Source organism: Tenrec ecaudatus, chromosome 3 (genome assembly GCF_050624435.1).
Source record: "Tenrec ecaudatus isolate mTenEca1 chromosome 3, mTenEca1.hap1, whole genome shotgun sequence".
NCBI lineage: Eukaryota > Metazoa > Chordata > Mammalia > Afrosoricida > Tenrecidae > Tenrec > Tenrec ecaudatus.
In genome coordinates, this window is record NC_134532.1 from 85,873,305 (window position 1) to 85,895,735 (window position 22,431).

The following is a 22,431-nucleotide window of genomic DNA, read 5'->3' on the forward strand; positions in this document are numbered from 1 at the left end:
AAATCCTTTTGATATTTCAGAGTTATTTAATTTGAATATTAAACTATTTAATTCCTTCAAAAGTTTTACAATCTTAATTTTAATAATAAGTTATCCATTCCTTTTACAAGATTGTATCTTAGTTTGCCATCCTGACAGAACTACAAATTCCGGGCCAGAAAGAACACATATAAAGACACACTGATTTCACTGCATCTGTCATTGAAACAGCTGGGCCCAAGTTTAAGAACCTAGATATGTTAATAACTCGCTTTGTGGTTAATCAGTAAAGAAATCACTTCATGAAAATTCAAATGTTCATTTCTTGTTGTGGATAGGCACGGCCAAGTTGGTTCTGATGCACTGTGACCCTCTGTATGCAAATGTAAGCATGGCCCATCATTCCTGAATCTTATTGTTGCAGCCACCATGTCAATCCATCCAGTTAAGAATTATCCCAGTTTAACTACAGGTAACTCTGTTCTGAGCATGATGTTCTACTCAAGGAGCTTTTCTTTCTAAAGTGTTTGGGAAAAGTCTTGCTTTTCCTGCTGCATTGGAGCATTAGGGCTATATTTCTTCTGAGACAGCAATGTGTAGTTTTTATTAAATCAATATTTTTGGCAATACCATATTATAATTGCACCAATTTCTCTTCAGAAATATTATTGTCTGTCCCACTTTCCCATACATATGAGGTGATGTAAAATGCCATGCTTGCATTTCAATTTTGACAACAAATTGAATTTTAGGTTCTGTAAAACCCTTGAATATTTCTCAGAATATGAAAGTCTGTAACATAAATGACTGAGGAAAGAGATTATTGGTTTGTAGTTGTAGATAGAACATGCTAGTGGACAGGTTAGCTTTAAAATGTTTGTTGAATTAAAATTAGTCAAAGATAAGTGCTTCCAATCAATTTTTTAAAAATAGCTTTGATACCTATTATCTTACTAGATTCTAATTTTAGGTATTGTACTTTTAAACTGCTAAGAACAAAAAATATTGACTCACTATTACTCATATTTGTTTTTAACAATACCTATGCTGTAAAATATATATATTATTGGATGCTAGCAATATTGTTTATGATAAACCAGGGTTTACTTGTTTGTTTCATTTAGAGTATTGGTAGTAGACTTTTATGCTGATAAAGATAGTTGTTCATAAACTTAAATCATGTTAGGTTTTAGAAGCAATAAAATTTGTGGGATTTCTCTAATGGTTCCCTCAATCATTAGTTCTGAAATATTTATCAATGTGAAGTATCTTACAATTTATGTAGTGCAATGACTATTAATAGTTTCTGGTGAAAAAAAGTAATGACTAAATATGGATCCCCATTTTCAAATTTGGCTCATAAGAATAAAAATATCAATACCAGCACTACAATTTACTCTCTACCAATTTAACTAACAAAATGCAATGTTTTCTTCATCTCCTGTTATATACCTATAATTGAACATGGTGATGTGAAAATAAGCATTATTGATAACTCTTACCAAAAAAATGTTTGTACCAACATCAGAGAACAATTCTAGTATATAAGGAACAATGAGATTATGTTACATAATATTGAACTTGATAAATGAATATACTAGTGACAATAAAAATGTATGACAAAGAAGAAAATAATCTCTTTTGATGCTGGTGGTGGTGTTAGTTTGAAATGCTTCTGCCTCACAGTGAAGTTTATGTAATAGAATGAGCCACTGCCTGGTCCTGAACCGTTCTAACAAATGTTATGTGTGATATCATTTTCTGCAGCCACTGTGTCATATTCTCTTCTTTTTCAAAATCATTTTATTGGGGGGTCATACAATTCTTATCACAATCCATACATACATCAGTTGTGTCAAGCACATTTGTACATTTGTTGCCATCATCATTTTCAAAACATTTGCCTTCTGCTTGAGCCCTTAATTAATATCTGCTGCTCATTTCCCCCCTCCCTCACTACTCCCCCCACCTCATGAACCCTTAATAATTCATAAATTATTATTATTATTTGGTCATATATTACACTGCCTGATGTCTCCTCCCGCCTTCTTCTCTGCTGTCCTTCCCCCAGGGAGGAGGCTATATGTAGATTCTTGTAATCAGTTCCTCCTTTCTACCCCACATTCTCTCTACCCTCCCGGCATTGCTACTCTCATCACTGGTCCTGAAGGAGTCATCTGTCCTGGATTCCCTATGTTTCCAGTTGCTATCTGTGCCTATGTACATCCTCTGGTCTAGCCAGATTTGTAAGGTAGAATTGGGATCATGATAGTGGTGGGGTGGGGGGATAAGTATTTAAGAACTAGAGGAAAGTTATATGTTTCATCGTTGGTATGCTGCACTCTGACTGGTTCCTCTCCTTCCCACAACCCTTCAGTAAGGGGTGTCCGCTTGAATACCATTGGGCTTTGAGTCTCCACTCTGCACTCACCCACATTTTCAATGATATGATTTTTTATTCCTTGATGCTTGATACCTGATCCCTTTGACAGTTCATGGTCACACAGGCTGGTGTGTTTCCTCCATGTGGGCTTTGATGCTTCTCAGCTAGATGGCCACTTGTTTATCTTCAAGCCTTTAAGACCCCAGATGCTATATATTTTGATAGCCAGGCACCATTAGCTTTCTTCACCACATTTGCTTATGCACACTGTTGTCTTCTGTGATCATATCAGGAAGGTGGGAACCCACTGATGTAATTTTTAGTTCTTTGATATCTGATAACTGGTCCCTTCTACACCTCGTGGGTCAGGTCACTAGAGCTTGAGAGTCCTTCGAGTTCTGCTTTGCCACGCTGCTGACATATACATTGCTTGACCTTGGGACTATCGTATCCTGTCATCTGGCTGACTGTTGGTGACCCTGCCTGCTGTTTGCTGCCTGTGCTGCACACACCCTAACACACACCCTATCTGATTTTAAGCCGAGAAGCGTTGCCTCGTTCGGTTTGAATGACTGCCCCGTGGTCTATGTACACTCTGAACATAAGTATAATGAAATTTTCTGGAATTTCCATTATTCTCAAGGCTATTTATAGTTTGTTAGGATCTATACTGCTAAATGTCTTTGCATAGTGCATACAACAAAAGTGAACAAATATTCACTTCTTTCAGCCACGATTCACAAAGGTCAGTTTATGATAAGTCCCCTTATCCCCCCTTTTATGCCCTCTTTTTAATCTGTCTTGCATTTCTGACAGCTCCATGTCAGTGTATTGCTGGGATTGCTGTCAAATAAACTAGAGATAAAATTTTCTTGCACATAATATTAATGATATTGTTTAATAATTTCCACATCGGTCACCTTTCTTTGGAAGGTGTACAAATATGGATCTATTCCCATGGTTTTTCCACGTAGCTGTCTTCCATTTGTTGTAGCATAGATGAATGAGGACTTCCAGTGATTCATAAACTGTTGAAATAGTTCCATTTGTATTGCATCAATTCCTGTGTTTCACTAATCCCTTTAGTGAAGCTTGGGTTGATTCCATTAATACCATTAATTGTAGATTTGTAACCTCTTGGAATGGTTCAATATTGAGCACCGAGAACACCTGGTCATGTTATCTGTGACTTTTCCATCTTCTTTGGATACTTGTTGCATCGTTTAATATTTAGATAATAAAATCTTTCAATATTGTAACATATGATTTGAGTTTTTCTTCATATCTTTCAGCTGGAAATATCCTAGCCATACCCTTCCTTTTTGTTTTTCTAACTCCAGGTCTTTGCATATGCATTGTAATTTTGTCTTCGCAATCTGCCCTTTGAAAATGTCTCTCCACCTCTTTTACTTCATAATTTATTCCATGTACTTTATGTACTCGACTATCAAGAGTACAGTTTTATTGCCACACAATCCACATATCATGCAATTCAATAATTCACGCATTTCTAGAAGAGCTGTGATATCAGTACCTCAGTCCGTTTTTGCACCTTCTCTTCTTTGTACTCCTTGTTATAGTTCCCCATTTCTACCAAAGTACCCTCTCCCGCCCTCCCCTCCACTATAACCACAAGAAACCATTAATTCAGGCACTGTCTCTATAGATTTAACTGTCTTGGTTTTCACCTACAGAAAAAAGATAAACAAAACACAAACTAATGACAATAACAAAATGAAACAGAGGAAATAAATGATCTAAAAAAGTAGAAACTATTAAAAACTAAAACAAAATTAAAATGGGTCAAAAGAGAAATCAAATGAGACTATACTTCACTTTTTTAATGAATAAAACACATTTTAAATGTGTCAAAGGGATATCAACTAAAACATTATCTTTTAACCTAACTACATTGATTTTAATATGATTTTGATCTAACAATTGATTTTTAATGTTATCTGACTGTTAAGAAGGCTATTCACATCTCCTAACTATAGTCAGAGGGGATTCATCAGAGGCTCAGACTCTAAAAGGCTATTGGGCTTCTGCTGTCATCCATAGCCTTTTGCAAACTGGGTTTGCACAATTGAAGCTGTGAAACAATTCCCTCTTTCAGATTTCAAATCTATTATTTACAATTCTTCGATCACATAGACTGGTATGCTTTATCCATGTGGATTAGTAGACATATTACTTAAATGGCTGGTAGTTTTTAGACAGACTTTTAAGACCCAGCCTCTATTCTTTCTGATAGCTGTTCTCCATCTGGTTTCATTACCACACTTTGCTATAGCACCTATGTCTTCTATGATCTCATAATGAGGGTAAGTATAAAGTAGGGCCATGTCATGAGAACTGATTTTTCTTAGCTTGGGAATAGAATGAATTGCTAACCTCAAATCCATTCATATATTTCATATATCAATGATGCGTATATGTCCTGGTTCACCTTAGAGGCATAATTTCCATTTTATGTTTGAGAACATGATCAATCATCTCACTAGGACATAAGGTAATTCTACCGATAGAGCCTTTAATTTGTGCAGAGTATAAAATTTAAAACGCAGTTGAAAATAGGAAATTATACATGTACAGGAAGGCTAGGAATTGCAATACATGCATTATTGTCTTGTACAGATTTAGCACTTAAGTGACTGGACTTTATTTACACAAATAATGGGGGTTAGTGACAGGGCAAAGGTTTCAATACTCATTGATAGTGGTAGAACCATACTTACCAAATTAATACATAGCGTAATAAACCAAAGAGGGCATTAACATAATATATATTTGTCCTGAAAAACCATTCATTGGGCACCCTCAAAGCAAGAGCGCTGACAAAAGTCCAGCGCTCCCCAGTTCCGTGCCCTTGGGATAGCCGTTGTTTGCTTCTTCTCACACTATGGAGTTTTGAGCTGAGTCCAAGGACTACAGGTGAGTGCGAGAGGAATCTCGGTTCACTTAGCAGCGATTCCACCTTGCGTCCTGCGAGTGTGGTCTGTGAGAAATGCTGGGTGCCTCAAGAGCACAGGCTCAAGTACCAGAAGTCTGTAGCACATTGTCTGGGTCAACAAGGCTTGGACAGAAACTAGGTCAAAAGTATCTAATTAGGAACAGTACCAGGCATATTCCACGGTTGGATTCTATGCAAGTATTATTAGGCCCCTTTTCCTCATGGGAGACTGCTCATCCGCATTTCTCAATCTGTAGGAGTGGACTTTCCCTCTCTGAGACATACAAGGAAAGAACAATTTAGGAGTCGCTTCTGGCATATACTTTGACCTACATTTTCTTTCCTGTCTTCTTAATAACATTTTGATTTCTCCATGTATAATGTCCTTGATATTCCACAGTCCACCAGGTGCCCCACATATATGTGAAAACTAGTATGATACACAGACTAATAATTGGTGTTACATTTGAATTAGGGTAATGGTGAAGAGAATTGAATATGTTGTGGATTTCCAGAAGAACTAAGGTCTATTATAAGGATAAAAGATAAGGAAAAAAACAATAAAAGAAAAATATTAAGAACTAACTTGAAGTAACTGTTCACATAATTTAATTGTAAATTAAATTAAAATAAGTTAAAAAGGGCAAAGATATATCCGAGACTGCCTATGTTGAGCAAAGGTTTATTAAATCTGAAGCTTGATTATATTGAGAATGTCTAGATATACAAGATATGGTCTCTTTGATTTACAAATAAAGATTTTCTATTAAGAAACACTTTTATAGGCAATTAAGAAACCACACTAATTTTAAGTGTTTTAGAAAGATGTTAAGTTTATATGATACTTGTGGTTTTAAATGTTAAAAATATTTTTAAAACTCAAAAGGATTTCTTTCTTACATACTAATATGAATGCTCTTTTTTATCTACCCTGAGACCCTGGTGCTGTAGTGATTACACATTGTGCTGCTATCCATGAGCTGTGGAGGGTGAAACCACCAGTCATTCCAAGGGGGGGAGGACACCTTGTTCTTTCTATTCCAGTAAACAGACTCTGAAATTTATCATGCAGTCCAACCCCGTCCTATAGGGCCATAATGAGTTGGCATTGATTCTATGGCAGTGAATATGTTTTTGTGTTTTTCTTAAATCTCCTCTATGAAAAATCAGTGTCTTGGTCTCCTTTCATCCACAGCTTCTCTGATTTCAACAAATGTCTCTCGGTGTTTTTTCCCATTGTCATCCAACAGAAAAGAAAAGGGGTGGCGGCGGGGGGGGGGGGGGTTGGGAAAATCCATGGAGAATTCTTACTAGAAGGCTTATATAGTCTAGGCATAGGAGCAGACCACATAATTTCTGCTGCAATTCTATAATTTAGAACCTAAATGCTTACTAACATGTAGGGCAGTCTAGAAAATATCGAGGAAAAGAAACACTGGATTTTATTAACTAACAGACTCTGATAAAGCCCCTAACACTAACCATGAATGACTCTCCACTTTTCCATTTCCAATATATGCGTTAAGCTGACTGCCAGCATCATTTTCCCCTGGTACACTGCTCAGCACAGGGATATTTAACATACCCAAGCCTTCCATTTTGTTGTCATTTATCAGGGTTGCTGCCATATTCCAAGATTCAAGATTAACTTAATTAATTATAGCCCAATCCTCTTTGCTAATTATAAGAGCATAAATAGTCATATGACAAAATTGAATACAAAGCCACATTGAAGTTAAATATCTTGATAAGCTCCCAAGAGATAGTTTTAGAAAATGTTTTTAATTTTTGCCTGATATTTATTATTATATTAAAAGTTGATGCTTTCAACTTCTGAAGACATTTGGTTATATGTGTAAGGGTGAAAACAATGCACACATCAGAGACTTATAGAAATAATCAGAAAATGGATGATGTCACTCTTTAGGTTAATGCATAAAGTTTGCATGCTCTCTGTTGTCTGACCTTACTATCATTTAGACAACATTTTCCTTATGTTTAAGAAAATTAGAAATTATGCACAACATAAGAAAACCCTACACAGTCAGTCCTACACCATCCTTGTCAATGAAATGCTGCAACCAGTGTTGGATGAACTTCAGCAAAACTTTAATTGAATGTGATATTATTTTTCTATAATTTGTGCATTCTTTTGGATCACCTTTCTTTGGAATGGTAAAGGTTTTTTTGGATATATGGTTATCCTTATTAAACTGGCCAAGTGACTGTCTTCCAAATTTCATGGGATAGATGCGTTAGTACTCACCATGCTTCATCATCATGTTGAAAGATTTCATTTGGCATTTCATCAGTTCTTAGGGACCTTGTTTTTGGCTAATACTTTCAGTGGAACTTGAGCTTCTTTTTGTAATACCATCGGTTCTGTTCATATGCTACTTCTTGAAAAAAAAGTAGCATTATTTTTACAATAGCAGAAGTCCTTTTATTCTCTTATAGGAAACTGGTAGCTTTAAGCTACTGACCTTGTGCTTAGTAGCCAATGCTTAATCTACTGTGTTACCATGGCTGGTAGCATACAGTACATTTTTCATTAGCTTATAGAAAGAGCATAGCAATTGGAATATAAGAATGTCTAAGAAGTAAACACAATTAACTTATCAAAACAAAAATTATGATGACTAACAGTTATCTCTTCATTTTTATTAAAAGAAAAAACTTCTAGAAAAGTAACTTGCAATATTTGGTGAAGTAAATTTTTATTTCTCTAAAATTCTTATAATAGTTGTATTGCAAAGTAAAACGTTTGCTTTAAAAATATATAAACTTAAATAGTTGATATATTTGTCAGAAGTTAATTGAAAACTGCTTATGAAAGCATCACCACAAGCCACAGAGAGAACCTGTTTTCAGAAATGCTCAACGTGCAGATTTTTTGAAATGCAGTTTTACATAGAGGAATTTCCTTACCCACAAACTCAGGGTTTAGGAATTTTGTAAGCTAAAAACATATCTAGTTATTTTTAGGGAAGTGGACCTTAGATTTTAAAACTATTTAGAATTATTAATTTAAGAATATTTATACTTAAATATAGGACAAAGCTAAACAAATACATGAGATTTTAAAATATAATTAAACTTTTTAACTTAGCTATTCAATGACCATTTGTGATAAGAGAACGTTCTTGGGAATAGCAATACCGGAAAGGTAGGGAGAAATTGGGTAGAGGAGAGGAGGAAGGGGGAACAGATCTCAATGATCCACACATAACCATAGTTCCCCACCCCCACACACACTTTCCAGGTGGGTGAAAAACAGAAACCATGGGGGAAGGGAGATAGCAGTTGGTGTGTAGGATATGAAAATAATAATAATTTATAATTTATCAAGGAGTTTCGAGGGTGGGGCAGGAGCGGGGAAAGAGGAGTTGATACTAAGGGTCCAATAGGAAGTAAATGTCTAGAAAAGAATGATGGCAAATATATAAAAATATTCTTGATATAATTGATGTATGGATCATTATGAGTTGCAATAGATCCCAATAAAATGATCTTTTAATTAAAAAATTTAAAGAGAACTTTTTTTAATAATCATTTTATTGGGGGTTCTTACTACTCCTGTTACAATCCATACATCAATTGTATCTGACCTATTAGTACCTATATTCCATCTTTCTTTTCTAGATATTTGCTTTCCATTGAGCCCTTGGGATCAGCTCTTTTTTCCCCTCCCCCTTTCTCCCCTCCCCACCCCACAAACCTCGTGGCCCCTTGATAGATTGTAGATTGTTAAGTATTTTCAAATCTCACACCGACTGCTGTCTCCCTTTCCCTCTGGTTTCTGTTGTTCTTCCCCCTGCATGGGTGTGTGGGGTTCTCCTCACACTATATCCACAACATGTAAGATGAAGCTTTGTCATCCTTGCTTCTAAGGAAAACTCTGGCCTATTCCATGCAAGATAGATTGGCTTGTCATGTTAGCAGTCCATGATATGTTCAAGATTCTTGTCCAGTGCCACAATTCAAATGTATCATTTCTTCTTTCCAGCTAATCCTGATAGATACCAATCCACATGGGGCCCACCAGCTGCATTGCCGTCAATTAATATGCCCCTTCTAACCATAACTCCTTATGTAATGTATTGTAATTCTGGACTCTATGGTTATGGTTATAACCCCATTCTGTCTGGAGTTCTCTACTGTACTATTGAAAATGAGTGTTGTTGTTATTTGGTGCCATCAAGTCAGCTTCCAGCAATAGATGCGTAATACATGGAAACACTGCATGGTCCTGGGCCATCCTCACAATCGTTCCTTTCTTTGACCCAAATGATGAAACTACTATGCCAATCCATCTTCTCAAGGGTCTTCCTCTTTATTGTCACCCTTCTACTTTACCAAACATCCAGGGCCTGGTCTCTCCTAGGAATACATCAAAAGTTTGTCAGAGGAAGTTTTGCCACCCTTTCTTCTCAGAAGCACTCTGGTGTTACTTCTTCCAATACTGATTGGTTTGTCCTTTCATGAGTCCGTGGTACTTTCACCAGCACAATTCAAATGCAGCTATTCTTCTACAGTCTTCCTTTTTCAAGTAAAACGCTCACATGCATATGATGCAACGGGGAATACCATGACTTAAGTCAGGCATATCTTCAACCTCAAAGTAACATCCTTGCTCTTCAATACTCTAAAGATATCTTCTGCAGCAGATGCATGCATCTTTTGATTTCTTGACTGCTGATTCCAGGAGCACTGATTATGGATCCAAGTGAGACAAAATCCTTGACAACTTCACAATTTTCTCCTTTAATCATGTGGCTACCTATAGTCCAGTTGGGTAGATTTGTGCATTCCTTACATTGAGTTGCAATCTATACCAAAGACAATAATCTTTGATATTAATCAGCAAGTGCTTCAATTTCCTCACTTTCAGCTAGCCAGACTGTGTTATCAATATGCCACAGTTGTTAATAACACTTCCTCCAAGCCTGATGCAATATTCTTCATATAATCCAACTTCTCTGATGATTTGATGGGCATAAGATTGAGCAATATGGTGAAAGGATACAACCTTGATATACTCCTTTCCTGATTTCAAACCATGCAGTTTTCCCCTTTTTTGTTCACAAACTTCCCCTTGATCCATGTACACGTTCTCAATGAGCACAATTAATTTTTCTGAAATTCCCAATCTCAAGTTAATCCATGGTTCATTATGGTTCACAGAGACAAATGACTTTGCATTGTCAAGTAAACTCAAGTAAACATCTGTCTAGTCTTCTCAGCTTTGAGATAAGATCCTTCTGACATCAGCAATAATATGCCTTGTTCAAAGTCTGTTTCTGAATCTTGCGTGATCTTCTCAGAGATCACTGTCCATGTGCTACTATAATCATTGTTAATGTTTCTTTTACTATAGTGGTTTGTATGCTGCTGTGGGTCTAGAAGCTATGTCACTGGAATTTCAAATACTAGCTAGGTCACCCAAAGTAAACACGCTTCAGCAGAGCTTCCAGATGAAGAACAAACAATAAGAAGGGTTGGTCAACCCACTTCAGAGGAAGAAGCCATTGCAAACCTTATGCATAGCTTTGAAGCACATATTCAAATACTGAAAGCCTAATCAAAGGAAAAAGACCATTGAAATACTGCTGGCAGATAGGTCCCTCAAGTCCAAGGGCACTTGAAAATTTGACTGAAGAAGAGCTGATTTTTTGTCGAGTGGATCCTTGGTGACATGAGTTGGGGAAAGCCTGTGAGAGTGGAGGCTGCTGGATCTTCATTCGCTGAGGTGCAGGACTTAAGGTAAAGATCAACAACAGCAAACAATGCCTAATGATTGGAACGTGGAATGTGAGAATTACTAATTTTAGTAAAATTAGAGGTGGTCAAAAGAAATGGAATGCATGAAGATCTATATCCTAGGCATAAATGAGCTGAAATGGACTGGTATTAGCCATTTTGAATCAGAAAATCAGGTAACATACTATGTTGGGAATAACACACTCAAGAGAAAATGACATTCATTTTCAGGAAGGATATTGCTAAATTCATCATGTAGTACAATGCTGTCTGTGATCAGATTATATCTACCTGCCTCTAGGGAAGTCCAATCAATCCAACTATCATCCAAATTTATGCACCAAACACAAAAACTAGTGATGAAGAAATGGAAGTCTTCTACTAAGGACTTCAGTTGGAAGTTGATTACGCATCTAATAAGATGCACTGATAGTTATTTGTGAACAGAGTGAAAAAGTTGAGGAAAAAAACAGCAAGGAGTAGTTGTTGGAAAATATTGAGCTGGTGATACAAATAAAGGTGAAGATTGCATGTTGAATTGGCAAAAACCATCTATTTGTTCATTGCAAATACCTTATCCCACCCGCACCCCCAACAACACGTGGGCTTCCCCATATGGAAAATACAGAAATCAAATCAACCACATCTGTAGTAAGACGCAATGGAGAAACACCATATCAGCAGCTAAAACCAGACCAGGGACAGACTGTCAAACAGACTATGGGGAGATAAAGACATGAATGCCTGATGTACATATTTCTATGGGTGGGGGAAGATGGTAATAGGATTATGGGCTTTAAGTGTAGGAATTGACTTAACTGCAGTTGTATTTCTGTTTAGTTCACTTATGTATTAGAAGGCTTGATGGGACGGGTCCATTTTCAGTTGTACCCATGTTAGTTATATCGTATTTGGTACAAATATGATCTCATTACTTTATTGAGTGACTGTTTAAAGAGTTTCATAAAGTTATCAGGTTGACAAAGGGTAGTTTGTAATGGTTAGGGATTATGTCAACTAGATACTTCGTGTTATAAGTGGAGTCAACCTGCTTCCTTAGACAATTCAGCCTAACACACCCTGGCTCCACATCCTCTTCTGAATTTGGCCTGAAACTCTGTCAGCCCCGTAAATGTAGTGCTGCAAATGTTTTTGGAAAATCTGTAGCAAAATTTTACTTGCTTTGATGTTAATGATAATGGTTCATATTTTGAGCCTTCTGTTAGTTCACCTTTCTTTGGACTGGATTCACATACAGACCTCTTCTAGTCAGTTGGACAAATAGCTGTCTTTCAAGTTTCTTGGCATAAACAAGTGAGTGTTCCCAGTGTTTCATCAGTTTGTTAAACCATTTAAATTCACATTTATTCAGTTCCTGGAGCTTTGTGCTGGGCTAATGCCTTCCGTGCAACCTGGACTTCTTTTTTTCAGCACCATTGGTTCTTGATCATATGCCACCTCTTGAGATGCTGGAATGTCATCAAGTTCTTTCGGATACAGTGACTGTGTATTCTTTCCATTTTCTTTTGATGTGTTCTGCATTATTCAATACTTTTTTTTACTTTTCTTATAGAATCTTTCAATATTGCAAATTGAAGCTTCACTTTTTCTCTTGGACTCTTTCAATTTAAGATATGCTGCGCGTGTTCTTCCTTTTTGGGCTCTCTAACTCTAGATCTTTGCATATTTCATTATATTTTACTTTATCTTCTCAAGTGCTTTGAAATTTTCTGTTCAGCCTTTTTACTTCATGCCTTCCATTTGTCTAAACTACTTTATGGATAAGAGAATGTTTCTAAAGACTCTTCAGACATCCATTTTGATCATTTATTTTCCTGTCTTTGTAATGATCTTTTGCTTTCTTTATGTATGATGTTATTGATGATATCTCACAGATATTGAAATGCCCTTTTTTGATAATGAATGACACATTGCTCCCTTAATTTTGTCAGTACATGCATAGTGAATATAAAGAAAATAATTTGTATTTGTAACAATACATGATACTAATATTGCTGTTGCTGTAGGTTGTGGTTGAATTATCCTGATCTTTTAAACAACAAAAGGAAACATTGTCTTGCCTTACATGGTTTCTCAATCATTTCTAAGTTCATTTCCCATATTCATACATGCATTTTCCACCGTCTAATTGTTAATTGATGTTTGTTGCTTTTTCTTATTATTTTGCATCATCCTCTATTAGCATATAAAGGTCTTGAAAGCTTTATTCTTGTGAAATCATTGAAATTTACTGTTTTTAGAGAAGGCAGCCTTTCTATCATCTTGTTTTGAATGCCTTCCAAATTGAGGGGCTAATTTTTGGCGCTATATGAGACAGTGTCATGCTGTTATTTGTAAGAGTTTTTAATAATAGTATTTAATTCCTCAGAATGGACAGCTGTTACTTTTTTAAGTTTTGCTGACAACTGTTCATCACAGATGAATCTGTCGGCATTTGTAATACTGATGCATAGCTTTGAGTATCACAGCAACACACAAGTCACCACAGCAGAAAAAAACTAACAAAGTAGGGGTAGATTACTAGTAATGAGATATGAACAAAGCAAATATTTGTGTGTTCAATTGTCTTAACTTGAATATATCATAAAATGGGTACTAACTTTATAGAAATATTCTATAAATATGTATTAAATTAATTAATCTGGGGTATGTGTATAAATTATCCATTAAATATAAAATATGTATTCTGTTTTAAGAATATAAAATATATATTCTGTTTTAGGTCTTCCATAAATCATGAAATTTTAACCTATTTGTATTCATTGAAATAGTACATCTTTGAGTGCTAACAAACATATCAATATCATAAATTACGAATTTTAGAAACTTTTTACTTAAAGTGTGTAAATTTTAGAGAAAGTAGTCATGTTAACATTTTACCCCAATTCTCAAAGTATTTACATTGTATTTTGATTTTAAGTAAAGCCTTTAGAAACTTCAGCCATAAAAGGGATATGTGTATGAAATGTTTAAATAAACTTAATCTATGTTAATGTTATAAACTGTCAATGGAAATTATATAAAGGTAAAATACATTTAATTTTCCTTCTCACATTTCCCTAATGAGTCCTGGGAGTTTATATAATTATTGTAATTAGGGTTATAAACTTATACCTGGGCAGGTGAGGGGCTAATTAACTAATTTATATGCAAACTGAGCAATTTTCTCTAGCATCTTTACCACTTCATCTTTTCATTTAATTCCCTATACTTTTACCAATTAATACTTTTTAACCAATTTAACACATTGTTTTATTGTGTCACATATGAGTGATTGACTAAACCTTATCTAAGTTTAAATGCTATTGCTGTTTCAAATAGGGAGTATTTACTGTAAATTTGATTTGAATTACAGTCCTTTGGATCTTTTATATACGCTTATCTTTATACATGGAATGTTAAAAAATATTAAAAGAGCATAGAAACAATTAGCACTGGGCCTGTGTTTGCCTCAGGCTTTATATCATAATAAAATAATGTTAAATCAAAAGTAATGATCATAATTCTTAAATAATTATATCAGTGACCAGACTGATATTGAGACATTATAGTATCCTCAATATTCAACATTTGGAATGAAAATGAGCAATAAAAAAGATAATGTTATTTTATTAAAGGAGTTATTAGACTATTAGATCACATAATGTAACCGTTGCTATTCATCTAAAAATTAGGATCATGTCTAGTACACAAATGACAAAAAATACTTCCATTTAAATCAGAGAAGATATATGTATATACATATATACACACATATATTTTAGTAGCATTGTTACCATAGTCATTGACACTGCAATTATTATTTGTAGCAAAAAGTTCAAAATAATGAGTGAAAATATATTTACACATCAGTCATCAAAATTAGAAGAATTAAAATGTTTCAACTTTTAACTATCTGTATAATACATATATCACTTATGCTAGACTTATTTAAATGATTAAATTTAACATTTCAAATAAATAATTTTTCTCTTGTTCTAATGAAAATTTTGCCTATAAATATACACAGATAATTACCAAAAATCAAACTCACTCTCATAGAGTAATTGCTGACTCACAGCCCAATCGGTTCTGAGAATGTACCTCTTTACTGGAGTCGAAAATCTTTTCTTTCATGGAATATCTGATAGGCTTGAACTGTTGATTTGGGGTTAGCAGTTAAACACTTAACCACTATGTCACCCCGTCTCCTAATATAGGTATATATTTATAATTATACATATATTTATACAATGTTGCGCTATGCTGCATTGCACCTCTTCTATATTAATTGCAAACAATTTTCCCTTCGTATTTTATTTAGAGTCCTAAATGTCTTAGAAAGGTTGAATTGTATGCCTGGTTCAACATGTTAGTTTTCTACAAAGTCATTGTCTTTTCTGTGAAGAGGAACATTCTGGGTCAAGTCAAACACCTGGAATAATGGCGAAAACTTTAAATTTAGTTGTACTAAAAATAAAGCGTGTAAGACTATGCACAGAGCTGTCCTTTCCTTTTGTTGGAGGGCATTCCTTCACATGCATCACACGGGCTTTCTTCCCACGGGGTGAGAGTGACCTAGAACCCTGTGCACAGCCCTTCAGAGGTAAGTTTGCCAACTACTTGTCAGAAATGATTAGTGAGAAATAAGGATAGAAAATGTCCCCTGTTGATAATAAGAGGCAAATGAAACAGACTTTGAAATTGTCCTAGAGAAATTGAACTATTTTATAAGAATACTTTGTATTTTGATAATCTCCATCACTGACTAGCTTTTATATTTGTAAACATAGTAAATTTGAGAGTTTGAAGATGTAATAGAGAATTCTGTGACATCTCACCAACTGGCAGCTGTATGTGAGCACTTTACTTATCTTTACCATACAAAGGAAATTTTTGTTATCCATGTAAGAAGAGGATAAAAGTAATTAAGTCATATTTTCATATCTTACTCTAAGAGTATCTTCAGCTATATTTTTTTAATTGCTTGAAAAAAATCTTTAACTTGAGAACTTCTTACAGCTGTTTTCCCATAATATTCTAAATTCTAAACATGAAAGATGAAGAGGAGGGGGGACTTCATTTTCCTAACCAGGTTTTATAAACTTTGTATTTGTTATTAAACATAAATATAAGCTTTGGTGTAATATTTTAACTCCAAAATTAATAAAATGAATGAGCATTATCAAACTATCATAAATATCTTCTCTTTTGGTTGGTATTGTTGCTATATGCATTCAAATCAGTTCTGACTCATAATGAGTCCATGATCCAAGAGAACTGGCTTATAAAGTTTTCAGACAGCAGAGTGCCAGGGCTTTTGTCCTACCTGTCTTTTATTTTTTTTAATAATTAAAATAATATAGATTTACCATACTAGAAAATATTGATGTAAAATTAGGGAAATAAATTTGACATTTTTTTCTATAAATTCAGATTCAAACCTACTTGTATATGATCATTATGTCTTATAAGGCAAGCTATCCAAGAAAATTTTGATAATAAATTATTTTTAATAATATTTTTTATAAAATTAGGAAATAATATATACATTAGTAACTCAGAAAGGAGTAAGTTATCAGGGTAAAATTTCAGTATAATGTCTCTTTTAGCTGATCATGTTAAATTTCAAATGCCAATTTAAATATCTCTATTCTCTTTAAAATGCACCAAAATACTTAATACAAAATAAACACTGATTCCTAATTTTTGTAAGTAATCTTTGTCTACCTTTTCTTTCAGTATGGCAGATTAGCTATCCTAACCTGTGCTCCCATTGAATAATTAAATATCAATAATATGCATGAACCTAAATGTGCATTATTTTAATGCTTTAATGAGCTGACAAAAATTTAAGACTTGCATAGGATGTAAGCTTTCCTCTTTAGAAAATTTAATGATTTTAATAATGATAAAGTAAGGAGTCCCTGTGATCCTCAAGGGTAGAAAATGGTAGGACAAATCTCAAATGGAAATTATAAAGAAATCATATAAAACATAAATATCAAAGGTCTGTAGTTTTTAATCTGAGCATGAGATAAATATAAATATTTTTATAAAGAAAAAATTGTTCATCATGCATATCTTAAACTAGAAATTTATTTTTATGTATCCTTTAAGCATATGTTTTTACATCTTAAGAAACATTTTCTTTTTTTTTTTTTAGTTTAAATGCATTTGTTTTAGACAACCTACACGACATTTTTTTTTCCTTAAAAAAAAAAAGTCTCCGCTCCAAATAAATCAAGGTCAAAAGTAAATGAAGAGCTCACAATGATATCAGTTCCGTTTGTCTAAGTCCTGGTGTCGTGTGGATGAAGAGCAGCCAGTCGGGATGAGGCATCGGTCGTGAGTTGCCCACGGTGTTAACATTTCTCCATCTGTAAGCCATCCTTAAAGAAGATCATATATGGGGTGACAGTATCTTCACGGTAGACCAGCAGAGCAACCATGCCATCTGGATTCATGTTCTCACCAAGAAAGAACTGGTCGTTTTTGAAATTTGCAAGGATGTTCTTTATTTGTTCTGAAGCACCTGTCATAAAAGTCTTTACTCTTTCTGGTTTCTGTTCTTCAAGTTTGCCTTTGATTGATTTCATGTAGTGTTTGATGTACTTCTTGTAGGCTTCTTTTGTGAAGCTGGTTTCCTGCAAGTGATGGTTCACGACAATATCAACACCAGTGACCACTGTGCTTTCTGCTGCATCACCATCGGGGCCTGCAGCTGAGGCGTTACCACCAATGAGGGAGTCATCGATGGCACCTTTGGTCCTACTGACCATCTTACCCTCCCCTTCCAGACACAGCCTGACTGCGATCTCCTGGATCTTGTAGATGTCGGGGAACATCTCATCATGGCTGATGAGGTCCTGGTAGATTATCACGATGGCGGCTGAAGCGAGACAGCGGCGGCGCTAGCTTAGCAGGAGCCGGGAACTCTGAGCAAGCGAGGTGCGGCCGGAGCGGTGCTCGGGGGCAGGGGAGAGCGGGCGGAAAGGGCTTAAGAAACATTTTCATTTAGGTTTTATATTAAAAGTGTGTGATCTAAAAGATTATCAGGAGAAAAAATTAATTCAAACGATCCATTTTCATCGCTTCTTTGGCAGAGGTACATTTATTTAACCCTTTATGTTAACTTCAACTCTATTCTAAAATTATTGTCAATAGATTCCTGGCAACGCTGTGGGTCTGTGTTGGACCACTAAGTGTAAGGTCAGCAATTCAATGCCACTGATGTAATGGGAGAAAGCAGAGGCTTTCTATTCCCATAGAGAGTTAAGATCTCAGAAACTTACCGGAAACTGTGTTACAAGGGCTGTTTTACCCTCCCCTATAGGGTCACTATGGCTACCTGTGGGGGATGGCTAATGTTCACGTGGGTAGGAAGACACAGCAAATGTCTGCTACCTGCAGAAGCCAGTCTTCAGAGCATAAATCTACAGATTGTTAACAGAATTAATTGTAAATGCAATCCCACTGGCCATCTGAGAAGCAGGAATAGGGGAATCTCACTACCAGCAAGAGAACAAAATCAGGATGGAACACATCCTGGGGATCCCGAGATCCCTGTACAAGGAACCTCCTTAATTTGGGAGTCACCTTTGACACCAGAAGAGCAGTAGAAGAGCAGCTGCAATAGAACCAGGAGTCAGAGCAGGAGACACAGTGGTGGACTTGGAAGTCCATGGAGCATGTACAGCTTGGGGCACGAGGCTAGCGTCTAGAGTAAGGTGCCTATAGTCACTTAGTTGGGGAAGCTGGAGCTGAATGCCTCATTGTTAGCCCTAAAGCAGATTTGCATCATTGCCTAAACAGGGAAGAAAGTGATGTTCCCCTTGGCCTTTATTGACAGCTTTAGAAAAGCTTATATATGAGCAAGAACCAACAGTGTTGAAGGAAGAAGTTCAAGAGATATTGAAAACATAAGCCAAAAACAAGGCTGATGGAGCTGAAGGAGTGCTAAGTGTTTCAGCAAGCTGATGAAGCGCTAGAAGTATTCAGTCATCTTTTGGAGTAGGGTTTGTTAGGAACATGGGATAGGCAGATGACACAAGTTTGCTTGCTGAAAGTAAGGAGGATTTGAAGCACAGGCTGTTGAAGATCCAGGACTGCTGTCCTTAAAATGGCTTAAACTCAATGTAAGGGACGCCCACACCCTCACACCAGGACCAATAGGTGACATCATGATAAACGAAGGAAAGACGTCGTAAAGGATTTTCTTTTGCTTAGATCCACAATCAGTGTTCATGAGAGCAGCAATCAGGAGATCAAAAGACATGCTACATTAGAAAAATCTGCTCTCTTCGATGGTCTGAAACGACCTCTTCAGAGTATTGAAAATCAAGGGTATTACTTTGAGGACTAAGGTGCACCTGACCCAAGCCAGGGTATTGTCCATTGCATCCTGTGCTCGTGAAACTGGACATTGAATTGGACAGTAGAAGAACCAATCCATTGGAATTGTGGTGCTGAAGAAGATATTGATAGTACCATGGACTGCCAAAAGAACAAACACATCTTTCTTGGAAGAAGTACAACTAGAATGCTCCTTAGAGGCAAGGATAGCAGGACTTCATTTTGCGTACTTTGTACATAATGCCAGGAGAGACCAATCCCTGTAGAAGGACATCATGCTTCGTAAAATGGAAGGGCAGTGAAAACGGGGAAGGTTCTCGAGATGGATTGACAGAGTGGCTGTCAGCATACAGCAGTGAGCTCAAGCATCGGAGCAGCTTTAGGTGGGGCCAGGACTGCACTGTTCCTTCTATTGTTCACAGCTTCACTGTGGATTCTAACTGACTTAATGGCACCTAACAGCAAAAGAACTTATAACATTGCCTCAGGAGGGCAGTGTGCAGGACAAGAGGCTAAGAGTCATGGAGAGCATTGCTTATTGGCATGGCCAAAAAGAAATTTCCCTGACTAAAAACTGTAATCTGAGCATTTCTCAACTGAAGTTTAACTTATTAACCTCCCTAATACCCTCCATCACCATGAGCATTGCATGTGCGTGGCTGCTGCAAAGAATTATAGAACCAGAAGAGAAGTAGATGCATGTACACACTGGGGTAGGAATGGTTGGTGTCAAAATAAGGTGAAGAAGGATGGAGGATGAAGGCATGTCTGCCCTGACTTGTAGAAATCATCCAAGTGAGCCAGAGGATGTAAGATAGGACCTTTGTGCCATTATTTTTCAATATATAACCTTAAGGAAATGAAGGACACAAGGAGTAAACAATAGAAATTTTTTAAAGGAAACTAATAAAGAATCAGACTGCAAGTCGTGGAAGTATCATAAAAAGTTAAATCAAATAAGATTTAAAATAAGTGATTCACATTTTAATGTAAAATCAATAAACATGGTAAACCAATTTACAGCTGAGTTAAAGTCAATTAATATGATCCTTCTAGTTATCATTCCCGACGTGATGTGTACTATAATTCTATACTTACTGCCTGTGGTCCTCTTTGTCGGCCATTCTCTACTACAGTCATGGAGAAAACTGTTGCTGTGGTTGGGTCCCACGAAGCCACGTCTGATTCATAGCAACCCTATGCGCAACAGAAAACAGAACCAAACCCCAAAACGACCCAGCTCTGTGTCATCCACAAATGCGATTATGCTTGATCTCATTGTTGCAGGCGTAGGGAAAATGCATCTCATTGAAATCCCTCCTCTTTTGCTCGCTCCCTCTACATGACCAAACATGATTTCCTTCTCCAGAGACTGGTGTCCCTTGCCAACATGTCCAAACAATGAGATAAGAAGGCTCACTATCCTTGCCTCTAAGGAGCACTCTGACTGCTCTTCTTCCAGGACAGATATGTTTGTCCTTTTGCCAGTCCATTGCACTTCAACATTCTTCTTCAGCATCACAATTCAATTGCAAATTCTTCTTGGTCTTCCTTTTTCAATGTCCAAATTTTACATGCGTATGAGACAATGCAAAGAACCATGTTTTGGGTCAGGTGCACCTGAACCCTCAAAGGAATTTTCAATACTTTAGAGAAGTCTTGTGTTTCAGATTTACTTAATAAAGGTGATCGTTTGAACTTCTGACTGCTGCTTCCATGAGCGTTAGTTGTGGATCCAAGCAAGACAAAATCCTTGACAAATTCAAATTTTTCTCCATTTATCATGATGTTAGCCATTAGTCCAGTTGGGAGAATTTTGGTCTTTACATTGAACCATAACCCATACTGAAGACTGTAAACATTTATTTTCATCAGCAAGTGTTTAAAGTCCTCCACATTTTTAGCAAGGAGGGCTGTGTCGTCTTCATATCTCGGTTTCTTAAAAAGCCTTCTTCCAAACCTGTGCCACATGGTTCACCTTTTAAGCTAGCTTCTCTGATGATTTTCTCAGCATACAGATTGAACAAGTATTTGGAGAGTATTTAACCCTGTTTCACACCTTTCCTGATATATTTTTAATCATTTTATTGGGGACTCATCACAATCCATACATCCATCCATTGTGTCTAGCACATTTGTATGTTTGTTGCCATCATCATTTTCAAAGCATTTTCTTTGTACTTGAGCCCTTGGTATCAGCTACTTATTTTTCCTACTCCCTTCTCCTCCACACTCCCTCATGAAACTTTAATAATTTATAGATTATTATCATTTTTCATGTCTTGCACTGTCTGATGTCTCCCTTTTCTTCTGTGTCGTTCCCCATGTTCCCCATATCCTCCTGGTATGGCTACTCTCAATATTCATCCCAAGGAGTTTCTCTGTCCTGTATTCTCTGTGTTTCCAACTCTTATCTGTACCCATGTACATGCTCTGGTCTAGCCAGATTTGTAAGGTAGAATTAGGGTTATGATCGTGGGGGGAAGGAAGCATTAAAGAACCAGAGGAAAGCTGTATGCTTCATCGGTGCTATACTGCAACCTTAAAGATTGGCTTTGGGCATCCACTCCGCACTACCCCCTCATTCACATTATGATCTTTTGCTCTGGGTCTTTGATGCCTGATACCTGATTTCATCGGCACCTCATGATCACACAGACTGGTGTGTTTCTTCCATGTGGACTTTGTTGCTTCTCAGCTAGATGGTTGCTTGTTTATCATCAAGCCTTTAAGGCCCCAGATGCTATATCTTTTGATAGCCAGGCACCATCAGCTTTCTTCACCACATTTGCTTATGTACCCACTTTGTCTTCAGTGATCGTGTTGGGAAGGTGAGCATCTCAGAGTGATGGATTATTAGAACAAAGTGTTCTTATGCTGAGGGAGTAATTGAGTAGAGTTCCAATGTTCCTCTGTTTCCTTAATACTAAACCTATAAATATATGTACATTGGTCTATCTTTCCATTACATATAAATATTTTTACACATGCACATGCCTGT

The 22,431-nt window shown here is 36.3% G+C and overlaps 1 protein-coding gene across 1 annotated transcript; it reads right to left on the reverse strand.

The window, feature by feature from the left end:
* Positions 1 to 17,440: 17,440 nt before the first annotated feature.
* Positions 17,441 to 17,953, reverse strand: LOC142443459 (translationally-controlled tumor protein-like). The gene has a single exon (XM_075544820.1). The coding sequence runs from the start codon at positions 17,921 to 17,923 to the stop codon at positions 17,441 to 17,443; it is 483 nt and encodes a 160-aa protein (XP_075400935.1). The 5' UTR covers positions 17,924 to 17,953.
* Positions 17,954 to 22,431: the final 4,478 nt, after the last annotated feature.

What these genes read in the sequence shown, in the direction of transcription:
- LOC142443459 (XM_075544820.1), bottom strand. Translation starts at nt 17,923, where the DNA reads ATGTTCCCCGACATCTACAAGATCCAGGAGATCGCAGTCAGGCTGTGT.